The sequence below is a fragment of the Schistocerca gregaria genome, chromosome 11, assembly GCF_023897955.1.
Source record: "Schistocerca gregaria isolate iqSchGreg1 chromosome 11, iqSchGreg1.2, whole genome shotgun sequence".
NCBI lineage: Eukaryota > Metazoa > Arthropoda > Insecta > Orthoptera > Acrididae > Schistocerca > Schistocerca gregaria.
Genome location: NC_064930.1, coordinates 140,539,839 through 140,560,681, shown reverse-complemented (window position 1 = coordinate 140,560,681; position 20,843 = coordinate 140,539,839). Strand labels below are relative to the sequence as shown.

General features: G+C 37.6%; 1 protein-coding gene across 31 annotated transcripts in view; it reads right to left on the bottom strand.

Annotated features, from left to right (window-relative positions):
* Window positions 1–20,843, bottom strand: part of LOC126295245 (basement membrane-specific heparan sulfate proteoglycan core protein) — a 1,297,357-nt gene that overhangs the window by 649,663 nt on the left and 626,851 nt on the right. For 23 of the 31 annotated variants that reach the window (XM_049987623.1, XM_049987601.1, XM_049987612.1 and 20 more), the window contains exons 9-10: window positions 16,735–16,884; window positions 4,678–5,088 (exon numbers count right to left, since the gene is read on the bottom strand). In XM_049987623.1, the coding sequence (XP_049843580.1) occupies window positions 4,678–5,088; window positions 16,735–16,884 (561 nt within the window). The remainder of the gene's footprint in view (window positions 1–4,677; window positions 5,089–16,734; window positions 16,885–20,843) is intronic. The other 8 variants (XM_049987617.1, XM_049987624.1, XM_049987622.1 and 5 more) reach the window with 1 other exon arrangement.

Below are 20,843 nucleotides of genomic sequence, written 5' to 3'. Positions count from 1 at the left end.
TAAAACCTCGGTTCTCAGACTGAAGCAGTAAAGATAACACACACACTGAACACTAGTGCCATCGAAGATGACCAAAGTCAGAGACATCGATAGAGACTACAAACTCGCAGGTGAGGTAGCATTCACTCTGTCCCTCTGTTTTTTGACAAGGAAGAGAGCCGGCTTCCAAAAAGAGTTTAAACAGAAACCTCCATCCCTGTTAATGAGGTGCTCGCTAATTTAATCTCAACTGCCTCCTTAATAACACTGTCCCAATAGCTGGATGAGTATGCCAATATCTCCGTGTTGTTATATAGCATGAGGTGACCAGTATCCGACCAGTGATCAGCGACAGCAGATCTACTTGGCTGCTGCAACACTTTCAACAAGATCGGTTGTATTTTACGGAAATACGGTGTGAAATGTGTTTCCGACCTCCATCTAAAATTAGAGCACTTTCGAGTTCCGTTAAGGATGATCTTGGACTGCGTAAGGCGAGTGTATATCGTATTCCTTGTAGCTGCGGCATGGCATATATTGGTCAGGCTATCAGGACTGTTGAGGACCGATGTACTGAGCGTAAACGGCACACACGGTTACGGCAGCCAAGTAGATCTGCTGTTGCCGAACATTGCTCGGATACATGTCACCCCATGTTATGTAATAACACCGAGGTATTGACACGCACGTCCAGCTATTTGGACAGTGTTATTAAGGAGGCAGTTGAGATTAAATTGGCGAGCAACCTTGTTAACAGGGATGGAGGTTTCTGTTTAAACTCTGTTTGGAATCCGGCTCTCTCCCTTGTCAAAAAACAGAGGGACAGAGTCAATGCTACCTCACCTGCGAGTTTGTAGTCTCTATCGATGTCTCTGACTTTGGTCATCTTTGATGGCACTAGTGTTCAGTGTGTGTGTTATCTTTCCTGCTTCAGTCCGAGAACCGAGGTTTTAAATTTCCAACTACGTCGCCTGTCCGTTGCAGTTTGCCTTGAAAATGGTGGGGTGTTCTCCCACTGAAATATCGGCGGTTGCTGAAAGTGTTACCTGGCTGAATTCCTGGAAGTTATTTGAAAGAGGAGAAGTGGTACGATGTTGTTCAAGGCCACCAGCTGGCACAGGTGTGTTGAATTCTGTCGAAAAGAAGACAGCGGTGCCTCAGGGATGAGGGCGCGTACAGCTCCCGACAGACACCTGTCCATCAGGTGGGGGCATTGACCTCAGTGGACCCTTTTGTTGTATGAGGGGAGGCCCAGAACTCGTATCTGTATATCAGACTACACATGGTTGGACAGTAGAGCAGTAGCTTCCGCTAATCCTCTCACAATACCGAGATAACCAGTGAAAACCTGATGAAGCTAGAATTTCTTTCCACGAGATTTGCGAGAGGTAAAGAAGTTGTACAGTACACTTCTCAATCACCAGACTGCACCGACACCTGGAGTTACATCTCAACAGGCTCAAAAGTAAGATGTGTCACCTAGATAGGGATGCTACAATTAGCAAGCTCGTCAGTGCTGTGAGAAACGGCCCGACACTTCTGTCCGCATATCGAAGCAGGTGTAGTCGGACACCGGGAAGACAGGCTCTTCCAAATCTCTCGCAAATGTTAGCAAGCCTGGTGGTGCTCGATCCCGAGGTGGCTGATTAAGAATGTGGTGAAGGAAAGCAATTTCATCCACAGAGCTGCAAGAGGAGGAGGAGGCTCTCTATCTTCTGTGCAGATCCTCACATCCGATTTACCCTTCAGTTTCATCATTTTGCCAATGAAATTACAAGGTGTACAACTTAGCTCCCACAGTTTGCCGACAGGTGGTAACAACGGTAAGTAGCGGTCAAAAGAAACAGATCGCAGACGTCAGGCAGTTAGCTCGGACCTCGGTCAACGTAACATGATTCAAACATTATTCGATTTGTGTGTGCATCGTAAAGTTGGTCTCAATTGAAAATGTCAGTTTACAAGCCTAATTCTCATAATTTGCGGGAGGTGTTACCATTTTGTTTCAGTATCAAGAAAACAGTGGCTGAGGCTCGTTGAATGCTCTCAAGTACGTACGGTAAGGGTGCTATTAGTGAAAGAACATGTCGCGAGTGGTTTCAATGATTCAAGAACAGTGATTTTCACATCGTAGACCAGCATAGTGGTGGAAGAGAGAATGTTTTCGAAGATGCAGAATTGGAGACATTGCCGAGTGAAGACTCGCATCGAACTCGAGACGAATTGGCACAGTTATTGGGAGTGACACAGCAATCAATTTCAAAAGATCTCGAGGCTATAGGCAGGAATCAGAAAGAAGGAACTTGGGTCCCTTGTAAGCTGAAACCGAGGGACGTTGAACGGCGTTTGTGTGTTTGTGAAGTTGCTTCAGAGGCAAAAACGGAAGGGATTTCTGCATCTCATTGTGACCAGTGATGAAAAATGGGTACATTAAGATAACCCTAAACGCAAAAAATCCTGGTGATATCCTGGCCGTGGTTCCACATTGACGGCCAAACCGAATATTCACGGCTCCGAGATCATGCTCTGCATTTGGTGTGACCAGCTCAGCATCGTGTACTATGAGGTGTTAAAACTGATTGAAACAATCTCAGGTGCTCATTATCGAGTGCAATGAATGTGTTTGGGCAGAGTATTAAAAGACAAATGGCTGCAATATACCGAGAGGCATGATAAAATTATTTTGCAGCACGACAAAGCTCGACCCCATGTTGCAAAAGAGGTCAAAACGTACTTGGAAACGTTAAAATGGGAAGTCCTACCCTACCTTCCATATTCTCCAGGCATTGCTCCCTCTGACTGTCACCTGTTTAGATCAATGGCGCATGGCCTGACGTGGATGACTTCAGAAGATGAACAATATTTGTCATGCGGGATTTGTACACTGCCCAAAAGATAGGAGAAAGTAATGGCCATAAGTGGGAAATACTTTGAATGATACATTTGTAATCAATTTGTTTCAATGTTGGGGAAAAAATGCCAGAAGCAAATTTGTACACCTTGTATTTGTCAGCAACTTTTGTTATCTTGTGTGTCACTCACTTTCCTCACACTTAAATGAACAAAGACTCACGATAAATATTTGCACCAAGGGTTAGATGAACATTTTGGACAACTCAGTGTGTCTTAAGGAACAGATATTGTTCTGTGACAAGTACTGCCTATTTTCAGATGGCAGTGCTGTGTGTCTTTAGGCACAGTTTGGGGGACATGCCCTGTCTATACACGGAGCTGTAAAGGTATCCAGTGTTTGAGTACGGTTGGAGGAGGGGGGAAATATCCTCCATCAGTATCGATTATAGAATTAAGTAATGTATCCCCAAGCTCACAATTCTTCTACAGGCAGTTCTTCAGCTCCACGAACTCATTTTACAGTGGATCGCCTGCGTACAACACTCTAAAAATTTTTGGAAATTTGTGGTAAGGACTATGGGACCAAACTGCTGAGGTCATCGGTCCCTACAACAGCCTAAAACTGGTGCACTCGTGTTAGTGGTTGCTGTGTCGTATGAGCCCTCCATTGAGGAAGCAGACGAATTTGACTCTTCTGTTGGTTTAGGATGATGTGGGTGATAGCAGAGACAAAAAAGATGGAAAGCAAAATGTTGTAGACTGATGACAGGAAATAGTGGAAAGGAACACTCTGAAATCATCACACCTGTAAGAAAAGTATGAAGAGCAGATATACATATAAAGTGAAAGAAAAATTGTTTACTAAGGATATAACCCAGAGCAATTAAGACTACTCAAATTTTTTCCAGCATTTCAGTATATATTTTGGAGCTCGCAGGGTCACAGTCAAAATTCTTTGCATTCTGAGAATGACTGGGATAAAGGACTATGAATTTGAAATAGTCTTCATATCTCACACTCCCTGAAAAAAAAAAAAAAAAAAAAAAAAAAAAAAAAATATGTAAGAAAAACGTGTATCCTATACACGTTCAGTATATTCACTTTCATTCCTGCACTAACTTATTTTAAATAGAATTAATTACTTTACTCCAGAATATATGTAAACAATATTAAATGTGAATATTAGTAAGATGCCTCTTCAGCCAAAATATTTTTCTGTGTCCTTGCACATAAAATGATGCTAAAATGTAAAAAGAAAATTTAAAATCCCACAAAATTAGCAATTGTTTGCATCTAACAATATTTTCTCTAGAAATTTCTTTCACTCAATGAAAATACATAAATAACTGATCAGTGAAACTGACAGGTTACAATTATTTGTTCATTTCAGCTGATGTGAATAATGGCCACAATTTGGTCCAACCCAAAATGAGTTATGTAAAGTTGCCTCTGAAATTTTTTGGTGCCTCTTAAACCATAATGATACGCCTTTCATTATCTTTTCATCTAAGCTTTTCTAATTTGCTGTAACCAGCTCTTTCTTCTGTATGTTGGCTATAAATTGCAAAAAATTTGGATTATTTGCTGTAGTTTAGACTGAAGAAAATAATTCTTTTCTCAGAATGTAAGAGACCAAGTTTTTGTACAGTACTTCCTTGATGAGATTAAATTATGGAGGACTGCAGATGAAGAAATAGGTACTTTTAAATGATTTGCACTTAGACAATGTCAGTTATTTCATACTCTTCTCACCAGTAAAGCACAGTGAGTGTTTTGATGTATAACACAGTAAAACAGAGTGTGAATATCCTGATAAACTTATGGTAATCCATCTGTGTTGGGCAGTACCAGTCGGTTCTGGCTCTGGAGCAGCTGTCGACGTTGTGGTGGTGGTGGTCGACTGTCCGGGGCAGTCCCTCTCGTCGGATCCGTCGCGGCAGTCTTCGGTGCCGTCACACCGCTGCACGGCGCAGATGTAGTGCGAGTTGTCTGCGCAGCGCACCTTGTCGTCGGCACGACACTCGTCCTCGAATGTCGGCGGAGGCGTCGGCAAAATAGCTCCCGATCCACGGGCGAGGCTATCGGACTCCGGCGGCTCCGGGGCACGCTGAGTTACCAGTTCGGGCTCGGTCGGGAAGACGGGAGGTGTCGGGGCAGGAGTTGTGGTGGTTGTGGTTGTTGTTGTTGTTGTGGTGGAGGTGGTGGTTGTGCTAGTGGTAGTCGTATCAGCGTACACAGGCGGGCTACGGGACACTGGCACTGTTTTGTACAGACGGATCGATAGAGGTGTCGCCAGGGTGTGAGGATGCGTTGGTTGTCCATGCGGTTAATATAGTCCATAACAAGGAAAGTGGAAAAAAAGTTGAAAGTTTGAGATGTAAATTGAAAAATACAATTGTGTGAAAATGAGGACAATATAGTTAATAAGATACAGACCCAGTGGAACATATCAAATGAGTTTGAGAGGAAAACAATTATAGTTGACAGAAGACACATCCATGAACAATGAGGTGAAGAAATATGTTGATGCAAAAATAAAATAGAAATGACGTTACAGATTGTATGAAATAAACCCAGAAATATCAGAATACAGTGAAGGCAAATGTAGATTTGAAAGTATGTGCCATTTAGATTGAAATAGGAAAGCATTTTACGTGTGTAACATGTATAGATATTAATTTATAACAGCAATTGTCAGCAACAATGAAATTTGAAATAAATTGTTTTGATGGGTATTTACAGAGGAGCATTGTAGACGAAAATAGTTGGAAAAAAGAACACAAACAATAATGGCCATTAAACCAGTTTGTGAAAATAAGAAAGTTATGAAACCAATTAAATTTTAATTTTGTGATGATAACAGAAGGGATGGTGTAGGTATTAATAACAATTACAGTAACATGTGACAATTGATGGAATGATATAGATTGGTTTATTAAAATAAAAATAATACCATTGTTGTGCAATGATAAAGATAATTAATGAAAGGTACCAATTCAAAGTGCACAAAAGAAGTAATAGGTACAGTATGTAACAAAAAAAATTGTTAATTTTCATGCAGATACCCAAAAAAAGAAACACATTGGATAGCATGATGTAAGTGGATGAGGATAGGTCACAAGGAGACGGAAGATTGGAGGGAAAGAGAGAGGGGTGAGACAGCATTAAGAAACAGCTCACTAAACCCAAAATGTAGAACAAAAACATAACATTCACAAAAAACAAACACAGAACACGATACAAATGCAGCAAAGCACAGCCTGGTAAGTTTGTTAGTGATGAGTTAAGCAGATTTAGGAAAGGATACAAAGCATTGTCACCCACACAACATGCCCATTTCCAGAACAACCACTTACAAAACAATTACATACTGTTATCAGGCAACACACCAACCACAACATTTCACAAGTTAGTGTTACTGATATCAGTGCTGACTCTAACAACAAACGCTGTCATTCACAAATTACAAATGCAGTTCATTTCCTACATACGGTGAACGTGAGTTAGGAACCGTCACCAAGATAAAGTAGAATTAAAATTCAGTACAAACAATAAGTATAACAAAGTTTTCTGGTACAGATTATTTCATTTTGCACAATTTTTCTCTCACTTTCATTTCAGACTCTATTAATTTTGTAGCCTTTATGGAGAACTTATCGTCACTGGGGAAATTTGCCGGAATTTTACAGAATGTTCTCTACATAGACGTCCATCGATTTTGGTCATGCTCTGTAGAGAATATACAGAGGGGTCCAAGACAATGTATGCACTGTTTAAAGGTCGATAGCTGGCAAACTAATTGACAGAGTTGTCTTATCTTTGTTAGTGCAATAGTTTGTAGTTCCGGCAATCACCACACAAGCATTGTATTGCGTTGTTTTGTTTTGTCAGATGACAGTCACCAGATAGTGTTTTGTTCTTAGTTGCACCTAGTTACTCCAGTAAACATGGTTGGCGTGAGGCTTACACTCGATGAAAGGAAGTCAGTTTTGAAGTGGTATTTTAAGTACAAAAACATTAATGAGGTTCAACGGCAATGGCGAAACGAGTATCAAACAGAGCCACCGACACGTTTGACTATTCTTCGCATTCGAGACAAATTTGAAGCCGAAGGCTGTGTTAGAGATGTACACAAACAACGGTCTGGACGACCTGTAACAGTAACAAGTCCATCTAACTGCCGTCGTGTGTTACAACAGTTCACTCGCTCACCACAGAAGTCTGTGAGACAGTGAGCCCATGAAACCAGAGCGAGTCGCTCAGGTGTTCGGCGAATTTTGAAGGCAGCAAAGTGGAAGTGCTACATCCCACTATTGCTACACGCAATGAACGAGGACAACCCAGATCGTAGGATGGAGTACTGCGAGTTGTTTACTAACATGGTGTGCAACGATGAAGAGTTTGCAGACATGATTGTGTGGTCTCATGAGGCACAGTTCAAACTCAATGGTACAGTAAATCGCCACAATGCATCTACTGGGCCGCCGAAAACCCGAAGGTCAGTGTAGACAAAACCGTGAATTTGCCAGGAGTGAATGTGTGGTGTGGTTGTCTTACCAGGGCTCGATTGGGCAATTCTTCTTTGACTGCAGTTACCGGTAAGGTGTACCTCCAGAAGCTTCAGATATCCATTTTACCTGTCATTCGAGACTTGTATGGAGACGGAAGAGTTTACTTCCAACAAGATGGTGCTCCAGCCCACTACAAAGATCGTGTTAGTGCGTATTTCGATGAAAATCTACCAGGAAGATGGATAGGCCGTAGAGGTGCTGTGGAGTATCCACCACGTTCCCCAGACCTCACTCCTCTGGACTTTTACCTGTGGGGAACACTAAAGGACGTTCGTTGTTTATTAATAAAAGATAAGAGAATCATTCGAGGTGGTAGAAGTGGAACCCTTCCACAAATTGTTGTAGATTTCAGTACTGGGCCATCAATGAGTGTCAGCGTGTGAACCATTTGACGGAACATCATCGATTTGAGCTTCCAGAGCTGAAGGCCCACTCATTTACCGTCGACAACTGCTTGACCCGAAGCTTTACGCCTCGCCTGGGACCGTCAACACCGACATTGGACTTTGTTGCTCAGTTGGACAAGTCTCACGTCAAATTGTATTGAGCGGATGGACATTTATGGGTATGGAGACAACCTCGTGAATCCTTGGACCCTGCATGTCAGCAGGGGAATGTTCAAGCTGGTGGAGGCTCTGTGATGATGTGGGGCGTGTGAAGTTGGAGTGATTTGGGACTCGTGATATGTCTGTATATGACTCTTAATAGGTGACACGTACATAAGCGTCCTGTCTGATTACCAGCATCCATTCCTGTCCATTGTGCATTTTGACAGACCCATACAATTCCAGCAGGAGAATCCAACACCTCACACATGTAGAATTGCTACAGAGTGGCTCCAGAAACGCTCTTCTGAGTTTAAACACTTCCGCTGGCCACCAAACTCCCCAGACATGAACATTATTGAACATATCTGGGATGCCTTGCGACGTGCTGTTCAGAAGAGATCTCCACTCCCTCCCCCCTGTACTGTCACGGATTCATGGTGTCGGTTTGCTCCAGCAGTACTTCAGACATTAATCCAGTCCATGCCACGTCGTGTTGTGCCACATCTGCGTGCTCGCAAGGGCCCTACAAGATATTAGGCAGGTGCACCAGTTTCTTTGACTCTTCAGTGTATGTCCACTTTGCCTTAGCTTTTATGCAAACTTTCATTCAGATGAAGTTTGTCACCAACATCATCATAAAAAATCATGAGTTTCTAACATCCATTGTGATAGAGGATTACCTAGTGGGCATATTCGAGATTCCCTTGACTCTTTCTTGCTTGTAGCTTTGTTGACAGTGGGAGTTCCTCTATAAATACTCTCACTGTTGAAATTATTCCAGATGTTTTGATTTCAAAAGCACTATGATCATGCACTAACTAACAGCAGCCTATCATTTATTTTATTCTGGATTGATATAAACTTGAATTAAAAATTACTGTCTCATGAAATAGAATATTAATATTTCAACTCAAGCACTGGCATTAAACTGTATATGTTTGCATGGTTTAGCTGACCATTTCTTGAAGAGCCATTAGTCAACTGACACAGACTGGTTAATTGAAGTATATCGTTCTCAATCCACAGAAGTTCAAAAACACTTTGTTACGCATGCTTGTTAAGATGAGAAGTGGGTGCAGAATGTGGGGACAACATCTAGTTATCACAACAGGCATAATACAAAAACACCTTTCTAAATGCAGAAATAGTTGAAATAAAATTATTAAACATTGTTTTATTGAGTAAATAGCATTAAAAACTATTACAATTGGAAAAATCTGGTCCATTTCAGTATTTCAGACTGAAATTTTGCTGCGGCTTAGAAACTAAAGCCTCTAACAATAGCTCTATAATGAAAATTAAGAGACTGACTATATGCTATCTGCACTGATTCACGTGATTCAAGAGAAGCTACTGTAAAATCTGTGAGACCTGAAAATGAGTTAGAAAAGTACAATTAAGTAGAAGAAAATACCTCATTGTTGTCTTGTTTCTCTCTCTGTGATGAGACATGACAAAAACTAAGTCATAAACACAATTTTCCTCTACTGCCATGTCTCCCCTATAATAATCTCACTTCTGATAAACAACTGATTTGTGAATTGTCACTTTTGTGTTCAGACCATGTCTGAAACTGATTGACATCAATTTCTGTAGAACAAAATGTCCATATTTACTACAACAGTTAATTATGCAGCTCCCATCATCATTGACTGTAGTAATGCAATTTAATTTTAGATATTAAGTGTTGGGACATTATATCTCAAAATCACCCAAAACTCAAATTATAAGACAAAAATATCACTCTAATGGGGAAAATACAAAACTTGAAATAGGCTAACTGATCATAGAAAAAGTTTTATGTTGATATTACAGTATTTTTTGATTATTGATCTCAAACTAGAATAGCGTACAAGGAAAACAATGTTTAATAATTTGAATCAACTAGTCCTAAATTTCCATTGTCACTATAAGATAATATTATGCATAAGTTGATCTTCACATTCTTCATGCTTCTTGTATTGTTTACTTTCAATCATATGGGTTTTTTGACCATGTATAAGTCTGACAAGTTGTTACTGTTCTCTCACACCATGCACATGGAAACAAACACAAAGAGAGGAGTTTGGTGGGATTTAGAGCCTTTTGATTGGTTAAATTAGTTTAAACAGGGCATGATGGAGATGGATGTTTTCTCTCAGGTTTGAGGATTTACACTATTACTTATTGTTAACCAAACATGTAACACGGATTTTGTAAGTTTGTTACCTAGAATAGAAGACTTTGATATATCATCATTTGCAATTGAATTCGAGTAATTGCTTTCAATTTGAATTAAAGTATTGATATTAAAATACAGCAATTCTGAAAAACCACATCAAAGTCTTCATAACATCACATGACAATCATTCTTTTTATGTTAATCACAAGAGGACAATAAAGAACTTTTATAAACGTTATACATAGGATTCTCTGTTTTTAAATATGTACAGCACTTTTTAAAATGTTAATTTTAAGTTATACAGACAACAGGTATAGTTATTTAACGATTAATATTATTCACAGTTGGAGTAACAACTAAATTGCAGCAACATGTCTCAAGATGTCTTTGCAACTGATGTTGCATTTGTAGTATTTCATTTCAATATGCACTAACACATAAATTCATTCAGTTCATTACATTGTTGTACAAAAGAGTTAATATTTAATTTGTAAGTATATACATGGCTAATATCGATTTATTTAAGCTGTTAATTTTGCAGGAACATATTTACACAAATAATGCAACAGAAAACACTAAACTTTAATGGCAGATATATTTTATATCTAGTTACCCAAATTGAAAGTACAACAAATACCATCACCATTGATCTTCTACAACTAATTACCACATATCTGAATTTACTTAAGATACTGAAACTGAGATTGATAAAACGATCACCAGATAAATCTCTACATTAGCAAGAAAATTGCTGATATTATTTCTATTCTACAGCAGCACAGTCTCATGTACAAGGAATGAGAACCAAAACCAGTGCAATAGTTTCTCAGTTGTAAAACTACAGATAGAACTAAAACAGTTAATACAGATTTATTTTGCACTGAAGCACACACTTTGCTGTGCATGAAAGCAGACAGAGTATGGAAATTACATATCATCTGAAAATTGCTACTGTTCAGTTTGTTTCAGAAGTGAATAAATATCAAAATCAAATTTACTTCATAGTAAATTCCAAACACAATGTGAAATTATAATTTTTTAGATACTGAAAAGCTAACCTCAGAAAATTCATCAAAAAAATATGGTTTTTGCTATTATGAATTTTTGCTATTATAGTGCTAAATTTTCTCACATAAATAGGTAGAAAACATTGATTATGATGTAGCATCTGTGACGTCTACATATCTGAAGTCAGAAATCACTGTATATCTGAACTGAGTTTATACAAAATTTTGATTTAGACACACACCAGCAAGGACTGAAAACAGCAGTTCTACTCACTTCACTAGTTTGGATAAATTCTTTCATAGTAATCAAATACAGCCTCGATAAAACTGGACCGATAAAAATATTGGTGCTAAACTTTATGTGATAATCTGGTTTTCTCTATTTGGTTGTTTTCTCTTACATATATGACAACCTTACCCTACAATCCCGTGTCATTAGGAACCACACATCTATGTTGCAAAGCATATTTTAAAAATGCAGTTATGATGCCTTATGTTGAAACAATATTGTAAGACTATAACTATGGAGTGTATATATCGAGTGTAAACAAAATTAATAATTCATAAAAGAAATTATCAGGGTTTGAAATAGTTTTGCCTTTGCCTTTGCTTCTGCATAAGCAGATCATTATTTGGAATGAATTTTTCACTCTGTAGTGGAGTGTGCACTGATATGAAACTTCCTGGCTGATTAAAACTGTGTTGGTTTGAGACCCAAAACTTGGATCGTTGTCCTTTGCAGGACTTGTGACCTGCCCTCACAGCCTTAGACCTCACCTCCTGCCTTATTTAAATGTTTAAATTTCTTTAAATAAAAATCAGATTTTGATATGCCATATTTTTTAAATCAGACTAAACGATATAAAATAATTTCTTCTCGACCCCTAAAAATAGCACTGAAAAATCTGACGATGAATTTTTAATAGCTATGAAACTACTTATAAGATTTAAAACAAGAAACAAAGGGTGCATGCAACAGACAATAGTAAAGAGGTGAACTAAACATACACCAATTGTGTACTGCATGTGTCTACATTCTTCATTTTAAATCTTACAAGAATTTTCATAGCTATTAAAAATTCACATCACAAATTTTCAGGATTATCTGTATGGAGTTACGTATTTGTATGGGACTAGGAGACATTGTTTCCTTTCAGTCTTATTTAACAAGATGGTGTATTAAAAACTGATTTTTATTTAAATAATTATTTTTTGTATTTTTGTCTTGGTGTGTGAAATCTTTCAACTGGTTTCAAATGTTTTCATGAGATTAGAAAGGAGACGTGGTAAATTTTAGGTTTATTTCAATATCTCTTCTTGGTAAGTCAACAAGTGTGTGTGTGTGTGTGTGTGTGTGTGTGTGTGTGTGTGTGTGTGTGTGTGTGTGTGTGTGTGTTTGTGTGTGTGTGTAGAAGAAGAAGAAGAAGAAGAAGAAGAAGGTAAAATTTTGAGAGATTTGAACTCACATTGAGATTTGCCATCAATCATTCTCACAAACCATTCGTGATTGGAACAGGAGAAACACGCAATGGCAGTGATACACAAAGTATCCTCTGCCACACACTAGACAAGAAAGTGAGTTAGTACTGCACTATCATGTAGTTCTGGGATGTGCTAGAAATTACATGAATCTAGTTCACTGAGAAGCTAGTTTAAAATCAATTGCAATATTTGTACCAAACAGATGGGTAAGAAAGTGACCTAATACAAATATATTAAGAAATAAAAAGATTATTGACTACTCATTATTTCTGTCAAGTGTCTTTCACTGAGCGTACAGCTTGTAGTGAAGTAAGCATTTAAACTGAGCTGCCTTTACCTTAAGGAAATGAAGAAAAAAATAATATAACTGATTACCATCTGTGTAAAAAAAAAAACTGTTATAAGTGTCAGAATTTAACTGTGGAAGTAATGATAGAAATTAAGCTCTTGTCAAAAATATCACAGATTGAGTTCTCCCTCAATAAGAAGGGGAGATATTACGCCGTGTTTATAATGAACTGCCACAGTGTTATTCTGAAATTAAAGTGGGTTTTGGTGTCTACACCAATATTGATTCACCAATTATCTATTTATTCTCTTTGTGGCCTGTTGTTATAAAATATGCCACAAGACAACACATAAGTTTATCCTGCCCAGCAAACCACTGGTATCAATTTTGGGAATTCATAACAAACATCGTAAAAGCTTTTTCACTAAAGATCTGTCCTTGGAACTTTTTCCCTGTCAGAGTCACAGAGCTGTCTTTCGAGAGTTAATGATAAGCTTCCTCTAATTATGTCTGGTCTACTTAGCCTCATACTAAACCTCATTACCATCTTTCAGTCACAGTTTTTACATTACATGAAATCAAATCGCACATCAAAAGTTAGTTTTATCAGTATCTGAGATGGAAGAACAGAATCTGTTTATCAGATATTTAAATATGAACAACTGCTGGAGGTCTGGAATAAACACACTACGACAGATCACTACTTTCCAAATAAGAGACACAGGGAAATATGCGGGCACGCAGCAAAGGTAGAAATTTGCTTAGATTGTTGGCAAAGTCAACCTAAAACATACATCCACCTTCCCAATCTCTCTCTCTCTCTGACACGCACACACACACACACTTAAAAGTTCTATCTGACTTGGCAATCGAGAAACTTTCTTTCTTCGCTATATGCCTGTTTGATGTTCAGTAGTCTCCTACTTGGCAAGTGGTGATCTGTGGTCATATATCTTTTATAATCTGACCTAGGCTTTCCACCTGTGTACTGCACTACATGTATTCAAACTGAGAAGGAAAGGAAAATTAGAAAAACAAAAGCTAAAATTTATGAGTGCCGAACGTAACTGAAATTAATTTCTGGCTCGTTTTCATCAGATTAACATACTTCTACAAATAGTAAAGTTGAAGGTTGAGCAATATTATTAGCTGCAGCTGGGTTTGTAATTTTAGTAAGTAGATGCTTCTCTTCCGTCTTTCTGTTAGACAGGTCACCTATGTGGCTGAGTTACTCTCAATAGGTGAAGGGCATAATGGTAAATCTTATGAGGAGAGCTCCCCAGCGGTGGGATTGACTTTTTGAAAGAATCTATATGGTGAGGTAGGTTAAGGTCCAAGGAACCCTATCCTGCAGCCATTCATGCTGGTAGGCCCTCATTTGCAAATAATAATAAAAAAAGGGATTGCAATTTTGTATAGTGCTTTACTGCTTTAAAAATGGTAACAATTTACAGAATAGTTGCGCAGCATAATGGTTAAGGTACTGAGCCAACATGCAAGGATATGTGGGTTCATGTATCATCTGGATCGTTCAAATTTTTTATTTTAAAATCTTTATCAAAATGACTTCCATCATTTTTTTATTCAATTTATTCATTTAAATGTGTTTTTTTCTGTTTCTTTGTCATGTCACATTAGTCATCAAATGAAATACATCATTTGCTCTCATTTTGCTTCCTATCAGTCATTGTTCATGTGATTTTGGTTATAGCTATCTATTGACTTTGATTTAATTCCTTCCATTTTGCAACGTAATATTTTTGTCCACGTTATTGCATTCATTACTTCTATTTCCCATTTTGCTTGAATTTCATTTTACTTATAATCCTGGTTTCATTTAAAACATCAACCCCATTATGTTGTCCATAGTGCAACGATGATTTATTTTTAAATGTTTTTGTGACAATTGCTATTCAAAATGATGCACATCTTGTTTAAAAAAAATACAGATTGACATCTCTGCCCAGTCAATATAAACACATTATTTCGTCTTTTGGTTTTTAACCGACAATCGGCATTTTCAAATGTTTAAACATTGTGATGGATAAATAAGTATTACTAAATTCATAAGGACAAAGATTCCAGGTGGAAAAAGAATGATATGAAGAAAAAATAAGAGCAATTGAAGAATTTAAAACATTGATTAAAATTATATACCAAAGGAATACAAAGAAAAGAAATGGCATGTAAACCAAGTAATTGAATAAAAATTGTTATGAAAGTGATTTCAATAAAGATGTTGTTGTTCTGGTTTTCAGTCCTGAGACTGGTTTGATGCAGCTCTCCATGCTACTCTATCCTGTGCAAACTTCATCATCTCCCAGTACCTACTGCGACCTACATCCTTCTGAATCTGCTTGGTGTATTCATCTCTTGGTCTCCCTCTACGATTTTTACCCTCCATGCTGCCCTCCAATACTAAATTGGTGATCCCTTAATGCCTCAGAACATGCCCTACCAACCGATCCCTTCTTCTAGTCAAGTTGTGCCACAAACTCCTCTTCTCCCCAATTCTATTCAGTACCTGCACATTAGTTAAGTGATCTACCCATTATAATCTTCAGCATTCTTCTGTAGCACCACATTTCTAAAGCTTCTATTCTCTTCTTGTCTAAACTGTTTATCGACCATGTTTCACTTCCATACATGGCTACACTCCATATAAATACTTTCAGAAATGACTTCCTGACACTTAAATCTATACTCGATGTTAACAAATTTCTCTTCTTCAGAAACGTTTTCCTTGCCATTGGCAGTCTACATTTTATATCCTCTCTACTTCGACCATCATCAGTTATTTTACTTCCTAAATAGCAAAACTCCTTTACTACTTTAAGTGTCTCATTTCCTAATCTAATTCCCTCAGCATCACCCGATTTAATTTGACTACATTCCATTATCCTCGTTTTGCTTTTGTTGATGTTCATCTTATATCCTCCTTCCAAGACACTGTCCATTCCATTCAACTGCTCTTCCAAGTCCTTTGCTGTCTCTGACAGAATTACAATGTCATCGGCAAACCTCAAAGTTTTTATTTCTTCTCCGTGGATTTTAATACCTTCTCTGAACTTTTCTTTTGTTTCCTTTATTGCTTGCTCAATATACAGATTGAACAGCATCGGGGAGAGGCTGCAACCCTGTCTCACTCCCTTCCCAACCGCTGCTTCCCTTTCGGGTTTTATAACTGCCATCTGGTTTCTGTACAAATTGTAAATAGCTTTCGCTCCCTGTATCAATAAAGATATAAAAATAAAAAAATTCAATGTACCTAAACAGATTTGAACAAATAATCTTCAGCGTGTGAGGTCAATGCCATAACCATTACACTATATATGCAGGATGTAAATTTTTATGTTCTTAAGTGTATAGTGAATCACGTGAAATTTTGGACATTTTTTTTCGACAGTTACTCGCAAATGAAGGCCCACCAGGCTGAGATTCCTCAGATCTTAACCTTCCTCGGATCTTAATGTTTTCAAAAGGTCGGTCCTACTGCTGGGGTATTCTCCTTGTTAGTGTTGACAGCCTTAACTATTTTATACGTTTTACATGTAGTTAGAGGATGATATACTAGCCTATGTTGTATCAATGAGGGGAAGATATTAACAATGAAATTAGTGTAGAAGATTCTCAACTGCTGTGTCCCACGGGGACTTCTTGTATATTTGTTAATGAAATAACAATGCCACAAAACTTGAAAATGAGTCAACTGCACTGACAGCACATCATTTGCTAGCTCTCTTTATTCTGTGTCTAATAAGATAGTGGAAAGAGTAGAACTGCTGTTTACCACAGGCACAATTGCGTTTTTGTGCAGATAGGAAAGAACGGTCTACCTGACACGTACCTGTAACCGCCGGAGGAGGACATCCTGCCTCGTCGGAACCGTCCTCGCACTCTTGCCTGCCATTGCATCGCGTGGATGCCGGGAGGCACTCGCCACTGCGACAGGGCAGTTCGTTTGGAGCGCATGCGGTGGGGCGCGCACCGTTTTGGCCTTCAGTTTTGTACGTGTGTGGATTGGGATCGATGAGTTCGGGGCAAGGATTACGGAAGTGGACGAGTATAGGTGAGACACGGTTGTTAGTCGTGTGTGAAGCAGAGAGGATGAAATTCGTGACAAGTGTGGAATTACGATTGGGATGAAAATATTGCCGAGATAAATTTTTTCTCGGCAGAATGTGGGGAACGATGCATTATAGGTGGAGTTATGTAGATCAAAGATGAGAAGTAGGGTGTATTAGTCAGATTTGGCAGTAATGTCGATGTAAGATCAGATTGTGATCGTTTGTTAGTGAGATAAGAATGTCGGTGTGTCGGGTTCCGGAAAGTTAACAACAAAATGTTATGTTATGTGTTAACACATTTTTGTACAGGTTAACGTAGGCATGTGAAGCAAGAGCAAGGGACAAACAGATAACAGGAAGTGTACATTATACAAGCATTTTCATTTTGTATGATGCAGAATCAGGTTTTTAATGAACACGTGTATTAAAAAGGAAATGTGACATGACAATGATTTGTTTCATAATATAAACACGCAATTTTTTTGTATTAAAAGTGTTAGACACATTATTTGGAATGAGCAGAATAATAGCAATTTTTACAATCAATCGTTGTGGCATTGATTGTAATATTACCAATTGAAACAAGTCGGTTTAGGCATAAAATATGTTTCAACAATTTGAAACAAGGAATGATAACAAATACCATTCGTATGTCATGTGAGTCAATATTCAGATTACACATGTGTCATATTAAGTGACACAGACATGGAACATGGTATGAGTAATTTAAAAATTGTATAACAATGTTGTGAAGTATATATGATATGAAAGAGTGAGGTATGATAACCATTTGTAAGGCCAAGTAATTTAAGAACAACACACGAATATGCAAAATTATTTAGGATTTCCATCATTAGTGTGTTTAATGAATTTTAATATTGCAGTAAATGTAAAATAAATTTAATGCCATAAAGAACATGCAGGATTGTGCAAAAAATGATTAAAACAATATAAATGATGAAAAATAAACAAGTGTGCAGGTATGGTACAGAAGGGCCATGCACAATTATTAATGGTGTGTTTAGTGATGCATTATTCGTTAATAAAATGGAAAGCAATGGTGCGTATGTGCCAAAAAATGTTCAGAGGTTTTGTGCATGAGGAGAAGGAGAGGGGGAAAGAAAAAGAAAATAAAACAAAATTAGGAACTATAAATACTATTAAACAATAATACTTAATAATTAATAACAAGACATACTACATCTGTTTTGGAATGTAATGACTAGTAACATACTAAATAAATCAAATAGGGAAACTACAAAATAGTGGACACAAAATATAAAAAGAAAGATTATTAATGTGGATGAATTATTGTGATGTGCAGAACACTGAATATATTTTTTTCCAAGATGAGCTTCAAATAAGCACCAACAAAAATTAATTGATTGCTAACCTCTGTGCCAACCAGTGTGCAATTTAAATTGTAGGATTAATGTGTTTACAAATAAAATGATGAAATTACTGAGTGCTAAAGTGATAAGATGGCGTACCTTGTTTCATCAGATTGTTTTCAGTATTTCATAACTGTGGAGCATGCAGATAGAATTTATGATTAATCTCTGTAATATACATCACAACATGTTATCCGTATCTTGACAGGACTAGTGAATTCCACCTGAATGCTGTACAGTTATGAATATTTCACATTATATAATCACTTTGTTGTGGTAAATACTTGGAATTTTGTTCGTTTTGACCTTAACTTTAATTAGCTGGGAGGGTGTACTTTTTTCTTGTCTATTTGTTTTCACTTTTGAACATGTTTGTCATCTACGAATATTTGAAGCGTTTTGTCAGTGTCTTTCACTGCGACATGCTGATAGGTCACCTAATGTTTTGTGTGCTGGTTATTCTAAAAGATCTGCAGTGCTATTGCACTATCCATCTATCATGTAACCACATGAAATCTGTTTCTCTCAATAGTTAATAGATGTCAGTCAACAAATGCGACTTTCAGATTGATTAGTATCCGTTGCAACTCCCTGTTCACATTTTCACTGCAGACAGTTTATAACTTCTTAATCCTCTGCCATTTCATTTATGTTACTCGGCCCCTTTTCTTCTAATCTACATAAAATAAGGGAAAGAAAACCACTCACCTACAGCACACTGATGTGTGGAGAGTAGCAACATGTACCAGAAAATAGTGTTCTTTCTCTAGTGCAAGTACACAAATCCACATAAACACTCAAATGTCTTTGATTTTAATCAGTAAGTTGTTGTCACCATATCTCATTAATAGACAAGTATTTGGATTTTTTTTTATTTGGCATCATTTATTTTCAAAACTAATATTTCTGCATGCTGTGTCCTCTGGTTTCTTCATTTTTTGCTGTAATTTCTAGTTGGGTAACCTACTTTGTAGTAGGTACCGTCAAGTCTATACCGCACAGCTAGCGAAAACCCTCACTGGAAATATTATTTTCTCAAAAGATATATACATAAGTTGTATTTCATTTAGCTCTCGGCAAAAAGATTCTTATATAATCTTTGAGCATAATTGTGAGATATAGTCAATCCCAGCCACACTAATTAGCAACAACAATAACTCTACATATTATAAGTGTAGTTCTTTTCCATTAATGTTCCACTATTTCATGATTTTTTTATAATGGAAGGATGTGGGCCCACAGATACTAAAAGAAAAAAGTGTCTTTTGTACGCGTGCTGATCTGAAGACTAATGTACGCAGGGGGGCAGACTGTATGCCTTGTACAGAGACGTGCAAGTTTTTAAAAACACAATTTTGTTTATCCACTGGACTACCATGCCCAACATTATTGGTGAGTCTCCCATTTTTGTTGGCTCTTCCTCACTATTGTAACATGACCCATCTTTCTGCTATCTTTAAAACTCCATTGGCTTCTGTACAACTGGAAGTTTTAGGTGTGGCTACTACTCACATCCTACGAGTTGCTCCAATGGAACATTTTTAGAATTTCTGTTATTCTTTGACAATGTGAATGGGGAGATACCTGATCTTTTCATTTAAAACAGTGTGGACAAAAATCCTGTGTCAAGATAACAAAATGGGCATGTAACAACATTTGATTAGTGATTAACGTTGTCAACTTACATAACAAAGTATGATTTTGACTTTAGGATTTTTATTTTTTTATTTTCAGTAGAGCAACTTAACTCTAAAAGGTACAACAGTCTGTAATGTGTGTCCGACACTGAACAAAATTTTAGGTAGATCTGAACTGGGCTCAGTAGCGAGCCAAACCTGGTGGCCAATAAAGAAAATTTGTGACCTTGACATAGTAGTTTTCTCCACACTGTTTTAGAATTTCAGTTATAGATACAAACAAACAGAAAAAAGCAATAGACGCAGGAAGGTATAAAATATTTTGATAACGGAATTTTAAGCTCTGCTCCTTCCAGATGGATTAAATTGGATCCACTTTCTTACAAGAACACAATTTTGTTTTTTATTGCACATGCATACACAAAAAAAGTGATGTTAATTCTCTGCTGTTTGACACAACTTCACTACTTTCATCCACTTATATTTGATCCATACCAACATTTTTTGTTTGCGATCTACAGAAGGTAGTATTTTAATTTATGGGTATATTAATGAAAGTTCTTCAAGTCTGAAGCCATGTCAGGAGGTGCCAGTGGATGAGGAGAACTGGAAGCTAATGGACATTGAAAAACTTGACAAAGCTGTGTGCTTGAGAAAATGTTGTAAGTTAATAACGCCATGAGAAGGTGCATTTGTACATTCTGGTACACTGTTTTCATAATTCATCCATCTTATTTACAGTTGGATGGGAGAGAATGGAATACTGTTTTCTGTCTCCGAAAATGTTCGATTTGAGGACGTGGGTGTAGGATGTGACAAGCATTTCGTCACGAAAATCGGATGCCCTCTCAAAATACAACG